Source organism: Branchiostoma belcheri, unplaced genomic scaffold (genome assembly GCF_001625305.1).
Source record: "Branchiostoma belcheri isolate BF01 breed outbred unplaced genomic scaffold, Haploidv18h27 scaffold93, whole genome shotgun sequence".
Lineage (NCBI taxonomy): Eukaryota > Metazoa > Chordata > Leptocardii > Amphioxiformes > Branchiostomatidae > Branchiostoma > Branchiostoma belcheri.
In genome coordinates, this window is record NW_017804609.1 from 1,280,773 (window position 1) to 1,291,237 (window position 10,465).

At 45.6% G+C, this 10,465-nt stretch overlaps 1 protein-coding gene across 2 annotated transcripts; it reads left to right on the forward strand.

The window, feature by feature from the left end:
• Window positions 1-980: 980 nt before the first annotated feature.
• LOC109461497 (coiled-coil domain-containing protein 47-like) lies at window positions 981-10,446 on the forward strand. 2 transcript variants are annotated; one of them, XM_019757865.1, is made up of 14 exons: window positions 981-1,093; window positions 1,921-2,117; window positions 2,592-2,783; window positions 3,741-3,868; window positions 4,315-4,361; window positions 4,833-4,975; window positions 5,122-5,358; window positions 6,088-6,255; window positions 6,700-6,807; window positions 7,197-7,282; window positions 7,624-7,685; window positions 8,546-8,655; window positions 9,276-9,443; window positions 9,802-10,446. In XM_019757865.1, the coding sequence occupies exons 2-14, from the start codon at window positions 1,929-1,931 to the stop codon at window positions 9,871-9,873; spliced, it is 1,710 nt and encodes a 569-aa protein (XP_019613424.1). In that variant the 5' UTR covers window positions 981-1,093; window positions 1,921-1,928; the 3' UTR covers window positions 9,874-10,446. The 2 variants fall into 2 exon arrangements, with proteins under 2 accessions (XP_019613424.1, XP_019613425.1); XM_019757866.1 differs by lacking the exon at window positions 5,122-5,358 and having other exon boundaries at window positions 982-1,093; window positions 4,833-4,951.
• The last annotated feature ends 19 nt before the right edge of the window (window positions 10,447-10,465 follow it).

A 10,465-nucleotide genomic window follows, 5' to 3' on the forward strand; every position in this document is an offset into this window, starting at 1 on the left:
GAACGGAAGCGTATTGGATTCTGTCCTGCGAATTCGATACAGTATTTCAGCCACCAGAACATCTGCTTGGAGATTCGGTGCGCCCTGTCCCGGTTTACTGCCTCGGGTTCGTTTTTTATTATTTATTCAGAAGCACTCTGATGAGTACAAATAAAAGGACATGGACTAAGTGACTGCGAACTCAAGTTATCTATATTCTCGCAGGCACTTTTACAATGGAAAAAAGCGTTTACAAGACCTTTGAAAAACTATGGATAGCATGAGTCAAACCTCCCATCCCAGAACAGAAGGAAAGCATAGCAGGACACGTTTTGTTTCTGTGATGTAGTTTTGCGCGGCTAACATAATTTCACAGTTAATATCATTCGAACAAACCGTTGTTCCTGATGTTTCATTTTGTCAATTTCACTTTCAGTTGGAATCACATAAAACTTATAGTGTTCTACCTTTCATTGTCAATCGGTCGTTGCTGAACCATTATTGATAAATTGTAATGTGTATCATGCCCCCAATTCAGCCATGTAAGGCTGCAATGGTATGTGTGTTGCAAATAAACCTATTTGTAAAGAAATGACGACCGTTTCCCACAGTGCCTGTGGCGTTTACGGAACGACAGCAGGTTCACAGCGACATCTAGCGGCTACCGCTGCATCGCAGCAGAGCAGGGAAGCAGTCAGTTGAATGGGGGCCTGCATGGGACAACGGTCTACGCTGAATTTGGAAATCTCTCGATTCATAAATTCCGCAAAAAGCCAGCATGTGCAGGCTTGTCGTATGTTAACTCACAATACCAGCTTTGGACACTTTATTCAGTCCATTAGCTGATACCTGTGGCTTAGTAGCAGTTTTAGTTTTGGCCGGAATTTTGTTTTATCGCCCGCTCGCACTAGTTTGGGGGTCTTCAATGGATGTCATCCATAAAATTAAGTCGGTATGGCCGTATTATAAAATCACCAACGCACCTGTTCTGATAATCTCCCAGCATGCCTAGCGCGGGGTCTGCACCAGAACGAGGTTGCGTAGCGCACAGCAGAAGTCATGCTGTAGATTCGAACCCGCAACTTCCGATCCTGATTGACGTCGTTTTACAAAGGTAGGTGCATTTCCCCCACCGGAACACCATTCCTAACACGACGGCGTACGTGTGTACGAAATTAGAGGTCTGCTTGGTCGGAGCGTGCGACGTTTTGAAGTAGGAAATTATTTGGTATGGTGGGGAGGGGGGCAGATTGTCATGCATGTATTACTATATGAAATCGCGTGTCTAAAATGTTTGCGTTTTCCTGAGCTTATAATTCTGTTAACGATGGTTACAGAAACGTCAGAAGACACCGAAGCCGACACATTACTGGAACCGTCAGTGATCTGTTGTTGAGTCAGCAGTGTGTGGTAGACCCCCCCCCCCTCACTTTTGTTTTACCTTTGCCAAATGTGATACAAGTACATAATGATTATGTGTACTAATAGTAATACTGTAATTCACTTTATGTTCACGGTAGCAAAAGTTCACGGTCTGAGAAAAATGGACATGTTCACAGAACTATATGTTCAGGGTGGTGACAGGTGCAGGAAAAAGAAAGGCCAGGAATATTTTGCTAACTGTAGGGAAAGCATCCTTGCTTCTTTGCTTGGGGCCCAGCCCCTGATCACTTAAGTTCTCCCCCCAGGTCCCACCATGCGTTGTGCCTGGCTGCTGGTAGTCATGCTTCTGTAATTACCACTGTTTCTCCCCCCAGCTCCCACCAGCAGCAGTAATTACCACCGTTTCTCCCCCCAGCTCCCACCATGCGGTGTGCCTGGCTGTTGGTGGTCCTGCTCCTGCCTCTGGTCTCCACTGTGGAGCCTCAGGACCAGTAATTACCATCGTTTCTCCCCCCAGCTCTCACCACCAGCAGTAATTACCACCGTTTCTCCCCCCAGCTCCCACCATGCGGTGTGCGGTAGGGACAGCCTGGCTGTTGGTACTCCTGCTCCTGCCACTGGTCTCCACTGTGGAGCCTCAGGACGAATTTGCAGAGTTTGAAGACAACGAGTTTGCAGAGTTCGAGCACGTCATCGAAGATGAGGAGGAGGAAGACTTCCTAAGTGTGGAGACTGAGGACGAGGAGGAAGAGGAGGTATGTTGGGAAGATGTCCTGGGCAGGTTGGGAAGATGTCCTGGGTAGGTTGGGAAGACGTCCTGGGCAGGTTGGGAAGATGTTCTGGGTAGGTTGGGAAGATGTCCTGGGCAGGTTGGGAAGATGTCCTGGGCAGGTTGGGAAGATGTCCTGGGCAGGTTGGGAAGATGTCCTGGGTAGGTTGGGAAGACGTCCTGGGCAGGTTGGGAAGATGTTCTGGGTAGGTTGGGAAGATGTTCTGGGTAGGTTGGGAAGATGCCCACTTAATAACAATTCAGCCCTTAGCCTATAGAAAAATCTTGCTTCAAAAAAGACTATGGCGCCGTGGATGAAAATAAGGAAGACAGGCCCGATGTTTCGTTACAAAAAAAGCTATTTGCCGCATTCTTTGCTGAGATAACGGTATCTAGGGACTTTTAATGGGGTTTCTTACAATTGGAGATAACCATTTTCCTCCCCTGTACACTCTTACAGGAAGCAGGTCAGGAGGAGGTACCGGAGCAGGTGCTGGAGGCTGACTTTGATGATGGGGAGGCGGATGTGCAGGTGGAGGATGATGAGGATGAGTTTGAGCAGTTTGATGATGAGGAGTTTGAGGGCTTCGACTCGGAGCGGACGGGCAGAAAAGGGAGGAGCCAGGATCCACCCGACCTCAAAATCACAAATGTGAGTCCTTTACTGTTAATCCTTACACTAATCCTTACACTAATCCTTATACTAATCCTTACACTAATCCACACATAAACTAACACACACATCCAGGACCCACCCGACCTCAAAATCACAAACGTGAGTCTACTACTACTACTACTACTACTCTCCAGGGTTAGATTCTGTTGTCCCTGCCACAGGGGTCGGCAGCAGTCGGCTAGTAGTACTGGTCTTCACACTGCACCTCCATGCAGCCCTGTCCAGTGGGTCAACACTGGCAAGGCCACGCTTTCTGATCTCTCTCTTCACACACTCTATCCAGGTCTTTTTCGGTCAACCTCTGCTGCTAGGCAGCTGCAGTTTAGTGATGTTACTAATACAACCACTGGCACGTTTAACGTGCCCGTACCATCGTAGTTGGCGGGACTGCACCACAGACTTGAGCATAGCAAGTAATGTTGCAGTAATCTTTACACTAATCCTTTCTCAATCCTTACACTTATCCTTACACATAAACTAACACATCCAGGACCCACCCGACCTCAAAATCACAAACGTGAGTCCTCTACATTATCCTTTCACTAATCCTTACACTAATCCTTACACTAATACACTTCCATCCAGACAAAGGTCAAATTTACACAGAGTTTACATAGCGTTGAATTCGCAAGGCTACTGGCTAGTTTGATTCCTGGCTAGATGCTGTGTCCCTGGAAAAGGCACTTTCCTGACTCCACCCAGGTGAAAAATGGGTACCTGACTTTGGTTGGGGAGGTAAAAGGCAGTGGAAGGAGAGGGATGGACTCTACCTGCCTGCAATAACATGCTCTAGACACAGTGGAGTAACAACCTACAGCCTCAAAAGGCTATGGGACTACCTTTACATTTACCTTACATTTAACAGTAACTCACCTGCTCCACAATAACACACCTGCCTAAAACACCTGCCTAACCCACCTGCATGTGTTGCAGGTGCCGTACCACCTGCGGACCAGCTGGGAGAATTTTTACCTGGAGATCCTGATGATCGGAGGTTTGCTGGCTTACGCCATGAACTACGTCGCCGGCAAGACCAAGAACCACAAACTCGCAAGTGCCTGGTGAGTGTATCATCAGGCAAATTTACTCCAGTTATACAAATGTTGGTGCTTTTCAGTCGTAAGGCCTAGGAAAAAATGTTGTTTCCTGTTTCAGTCCTGAAAAAATTAGATTTGTTTACATTATTTGTTTGGAATGGAAGAAGAGGAAACCGCAAAATCTCTGTGTAAAGAAAACTAGAAAGGTAACATTTGCAAAGCAATTGCATAATGTTTACCTTCCCATATGGTCTGCTCTGTTAATTCTTACTCAAACACAGTCATATATGTGGTGTCAGAAGTCTAAATCCCTCCTGCTATGAAATTGCAACATGATGTAACCCTACACCAGTTACCATGGTGACAGATGTCTGGTTCAGGTCATTGACTATTTGTTTGGATAAGAAGATGCAGAGAAAAAATAGTTTTCCTTTGGTAAACATAATTGTCTGACTTGTCTGCTTCTGCAGGTTAACAGCACACAAGGACCTGCTGGAGGCAAACTTCACGTCCGTCGGTAGGTTCTGTTTGTTTGTTTGTTTGTTCCGGCTTTTCTGCCCCAGTTTGGTATCTCTGGTAACTCATCCATTGGGACACTGCATATATACTGTAAATCTCGTTGACTTCATGATATCGAAATTTCACGGTCTGAGAAAAATTGACATTCATGTAACTTGACAATTCCAGTATGGAGGGGGGGGATTAAAGATAAAGAGATGATTTAGTAGAACTTGAGATGAACTTAAAAGTAATCAGAAAAATTAGAAACTACAGAATTGACAAGTAACTTTGAAGCTTATTGAATAGGCCAGTAGTTAATTGTTATGCAGGAAAAACTAAAGTCTTGTGATTTTATATCACTGAGGGTGGGAATCGGGATACTGATGTATATATCCCATGATGCCTGTGTTTAGGGGATGATGGGCAGGGTGCAGAGGTGCAGTCTGGGATACTGCTGATGTATATATCCCATGATGCCTGTGTTTAGGGGATGATGGGCAGGGTGCAGAGGTGCAGTCTGGGATACTGATGAAGGAGAGCGAGCACATCTACTCCATCTGGTGCTCCGGGAGGGTCTGCTGCGAGGGGATGCTGGTCGAGATCAAGGTCAGTATCACACAGACAAACATGCACACAAACACACACAAACCACCATACAGGCAGGGTCTGCTGCGAAGGGATGCTGGTCGAGATCAAGGTTAGTATCAGACATACAGACAAACATACACACAAACACACATGTGTACAGTATTCACACACAGACTATCATACACACTCACACAAACACACACAAACTCACACATACACACATACAGGCAGGGTCTGCTGCGAAGGGATGCTGGTCAAGATCAAGGTTAGTACTCAGACATACAGACAAACACACACACAAACATGCACACAAACACACACAAACATGCACACAAACATGCACTCATACATACACACAAACACACAAACACACACACACACACACAGGCAGTATCTGCTGCGAAGGCATGCTGGTCGAGATCAAGGTCAGTACTCAGACACACAGACAAACATATACACACACACACACACACAAACACACACACACACACACAAACACACATACATGTACACAGGCACAGATTCATATGCACACACTCATACTCATACACGCACACACAAACACACAAAGTTACACACACACCGTGCCGCGTGCCTGCGACGCTGGTGTGTTACGCCAAAAGGCGGGCGATACAGATACAGACACACACAGACGTGCACACAAACACACACAGCAACACACACACACACACATATAAATGCTGGTGGAGATCATCCCACAGTGTAAAAATACTCAGATGTGGTAATATACTTGTCTGTTTCCCACAGCTGCTGAAGCGGCAGGACCTGGTGAGCGTGATTTCCCGCATGATGCACAAACAAACACAAACACACACACACACACACAACACACACACACACACAAACATACACACACGGTTACGCTGTTGTCTCTGCCCACAGCTGCTGAAGCGGCAGGACCTGGTGAGCGTGATTTCCCGCATGATGACACACACACACAACACACACACACACAACACACACACACACAAACATACACACACAGTTTCACCCTTGTCTCTGCCCACAGCTGCTGAAGCGGCAGGACCTGGTGAGCGTGATTTCCCGCATGATGCAAACACAAACACACACACAAACACACACACACACACACACACACACACACACGGTTACGCTGTTGTCTCTGCCCATAGCTGCTGAAGCGGCAGGACCTGGTGAGCGTGATTTCCCGCATGATGCGGCCGTCCTCGGACCAGGTGACCGTGACCATTGACCTCGGCCTGTCGGACATGGACAGCTTCGTGTTCGCCGTCGGAAACAAGAAGACGATCGGCCGACTCCACAAGGACATGAACGACCTGGTGAGAACTTCAGGTTTCCCTGTGTCAACCTTTTTGGTTGAACTTGTTGACCTTTTGAGAGACTTTTAACCTCTGACCAGTTCTGTGCAGTTCGTGACCCTTAACATCTGATCTGTTCTCTGCAAACTTTGTGCTTGACCTTGAATGACCTTTTCTGTGTGGTTTGATCGTGCCTGACCTTTAACCTCTGACATTTAGTGCTGTTTGTTCGTGTCTGACATTTAACCTCTGACATGTTGTATGCAGAGTTTGTGCCTGACCTTTGTGGTTAGAGTTTGTTGGTGCCTGACCTTTAACACCTGATCCATTGTGTTTAGAGTCTGTGCCTGACCTTTAACCTCTGACCTGTTGTGTTTAGAGTCTGTTCGTGCCTGACCTTTAACCCCTGACCCATTGTGTTTAGAGTCTGTGCCTGACCTTTAACCTCTGACCTGTTGTGTTTAGAGTCTGTTCGTGCCTGACAAGCGTCCTGGGGAGAAGTACGGTCTGCCCTCCGGCATGGCCATCCTGTCCGAGTCGGGGGAGGTCACCAACGCCATCATCGACAACAAGGTAACTACAAACTAACTAACTAACCAACTAGAAAGGTATCATTTGTAAAGCAAATGCATAATGATAACCTTCACATACGGTCTGATCTGTGGCTTACTCAAACAATTGAATATTGTGACAGGAATCTAAATTCCTCCTACTATAAAATTACAACATTATGTAACCCAACACCAGTTACCATGGTGAGAGACAGTCTGGTCCAGGTCATTGACCAGGTCAGAGGTCTGTGTTTGGAACGAAAGAAGAAGAAGAAGAAACATAGCAAAAACAATATGGAAGATGGGGATCTGAATGGGGGTTTCCGGGTAATATTTAGCCACAAACTGATACCAGCAGGTGTGTAGAGAGCAAGAGAACTTTTTGACAGGATAGTGTTGTGTCTGTTACAGATGGTTCGAGTGCTGAATAACTATGCAGACATGTTTGAGTTCCTCCACATCTCTGACCAGTTCTCGGGGCCGAAGGTCAAGGACGGGTGAGTATGCTGGGCAAGGTCAAGGCATTCTCGCTTCTGGTTTTCATCTCGGTCTCAAAGTATAATGTTCAGAAATTATAGTGTTGTCTTTCAGCAGAAAATGAGTTCATAACTGCTTAAGCCTCAAGTGCCAAGCTCTTTCATTTGTAACTGTAATTTTGAAGTTTGTAACCATTCTTTTGTGTCTTGCAGGGACCCTCAGCCTGTAGTAACCGTTGTTTGTTTGTTAGTTTGTTTAGGGACCCTCAGCCTGTAGTAACCGTTGTTTGTTTGTTTGTTTGTTTGTTTAGGGACCCTCAGCCTGTAGTAACCGTTGTTTGTTTGTTTGTTTGTTTGTTTAGGGACCCTCAGCCTGCCACCAAGATGCCTGATACCAAGAAGACCATCATCTTCACCTTCAATGGTGAGAAAATCCCTCGGGTTTTTCTTTATCAGTTATAACTATCGGCTCATTGATAACAGATATGTCCTGAGGGATAAGTTATAAGTGATAACTGCAGTGCCTGGGCAGGGCCACAGCTCAGTGATGACTCATAACTGATAAGTTATAACTGATAAGTTATAAGTGATAACTGATAAGTAGGAAGTGATTATTGATAAGTGATAACTGATAAGAGATAAGTGATAACTGATAAGTGATAACTGGTGTGTTTGTACAGTGCCTGGGCAGGGCCGCAGCTCAGTGATAACTGATAAGTGATAACTGATAAGTGATAAGTGATAACTGATAAGTGATAACTGATAAGTGATAACTGATAAGTGATAACTGATGAGTGATAAGTGATAACTGTTATCCCCCTGCAGTGCCTGGGCAGGGCTGCAGCTCAGTGATAAGTGATAACTGATAACTGATAAGTGATAACTGATAAGTGATAAGTGATAACTGATAAGTGATAACTGATAAGTGATAACTGATAAGTGATAACTGATAACTGATAAGTGATAACTGATAAGTAGGAAGTGATTATTGATAAGTGATAGCTGATAACTGATAAGTGATAACTGATCAGTGATAACTGGTGTGTTTGTACAGTGCCTGGGCAGGGCCGCAGCTCAGTGATAACTGATGATAAGTGATAACTGATAAGTGATGAGTGATAACTGATAAGTGATAACTGATAAGTGATAACTGATAAGTGATAGCTGATAACTGATAAGTGATAACTGATCAGTGATAACTGGTGTGTTTGTACAGTGCCTGGGCAGGGCCGCAGCTCAGTGATAACTGATGAGTGATAAGTTATAACTGTTGTGTTTGTACAGTGCCTGGGCAGGGCCGCAGCTCAGTGAAGGATGTTTTCGCCATGGAACCGATGATGAAACTCGTCTTCCACATTCTGGACAAAGTCTTCCGTTTCCGCCTCAGCAAGGAGGTGGGTGTCGCTGGAACTGGACTGGAACTTTTGGTTCAACACAAAAAGTTTTCGCACCTAGAGCTTTCGACCAGTCACTCTGGTCTTCCCCGGTAGACTGACCCTGTGAGGCTTGTCACATGGCTTCTTTGAAGGGTGAAGTCAACTATCGTCTACCGGGTACCTTTAACCCAGTGTTGACGTCACACTTCAAAGAAGCTACGTAACAAGCCTCACTGGGTCAGTCTATTGAGGAAGACCACTTTTTGTGTTGGACCAAAAGTTTTAAGTCTAAACATGTAACTACCCACACAGATGAACTTGATAGACTATAACTTGACTGTAACTGGACTGTAACTCAACATGGTGACTGGACTTGGCAGCAGGTGCATTGTAAGGGTTAGGGTTAAGGTTAAGACATGATGTAAGGCATGTTTTAAAGTCTCCTGCACATGCAGGCCAAGGCGAAGGCTGACAAGACGCGGCTGAAGGTGGAAGGGTTAGGGTTAAGATGTAAGACATGGTGTAAGACATGTTTTTACCTGTGCAGGCCAAGACAAAGCTGACAAGACGCGGCTGAAGGTGGAAGGGTTAGGGTTATGATGTAAGACGTGGTGTAAGACATGTTTTTACCTGTGCAGGCCAAGACGAAGGCTGACAAGATGCGGCTGAAGGTGGAAGAGTCCTTCCTTAAGATGACGCACGCCCAGCGGCAGGAGGCGGCGCAGGCCCGGCGGGAGGAGCGGCGCCGCGCAGAGAAGGACCGCATGATGGCCGAGGAGGACCCCGACAGGCAGCGCAAGATGGAGGTGAGAGGTCAGGGGGTGGGGCAGGGGTCATGTGAGAGGTCAGATGTCATGTCAGATAATGCCAGCAGTCATATCAGAGGTCATGTCAGACTATGTCAGAGGTAATGCCAACAGACATGTCAGAGGTCATGTCAGAGGTCATGTCAACAAATAGGTCAGAGGTCATGTCAGCACACATGTCACAGGTCATGTCAGAGGTCATGTCAGACTATCAGACTTTCTTCTACATATAATTTTTCCCGACGAAAGTGAAATATTTTCTGGTTGATGGAATATTGTTCACTTTGTCAGACTTAAAGTTTGTGTGAGTTAAGTTAACTTCTGCCAATGATGGAATATTCTTATTCTTCCATTCCAGGAGCGCGAATACCGCCGTGACATGAAGAAGAAACAACCCAAGGTCAAGCAGCTGAAAGTCAAGATGGGCTGATGACCTTGACCCAAGTGCAATAAGACTAGCCGTGAAGGTCACCGTATTAAGGTCAACAGTGCGAAGGGAGTGGACTGTTAGGTCATAGGTCACATCCACGTAACAATGAAGTCTAGAAACAACAGTAGTAGCCTTGTGGGTGGGGGGGGGTAGGTAGGAGTTGTAGTTAATGAATTAAAACATAAACTGTAAGTAAGCTAGATTAGAGCAGTAGGTATTTATAGGATTGTTCTAAAGTCGTTATACGGAATTCTAGGGGAGGTCGCATTTTAATGTCAACTTTCAAGTCCGCAGCTCTAGTTGTTGTGTTTGCTTTTCCTGAAGTTAAATGTTGTCAGAACTGGCCAACAAAAGTCTGAACCTGTAAGTAAGTCTACAATTATAGCTAATGTAATAGATTTCAAACATCAGCAGAGTGTGGGAAGTTTCGTTCGGACATTCGTCAAGCAAAACTCACGGATTTGCTGCATCACAGACTTTCTCAGTCGGTGCAAAATTTTACAGCAAGAAACTTTTGCAACTTTGCTAAGGCCTACAACAAAGGAGCTTCAATAAATGAATATCAGCAGCCTGGACACTTGTTTGTTTGTTT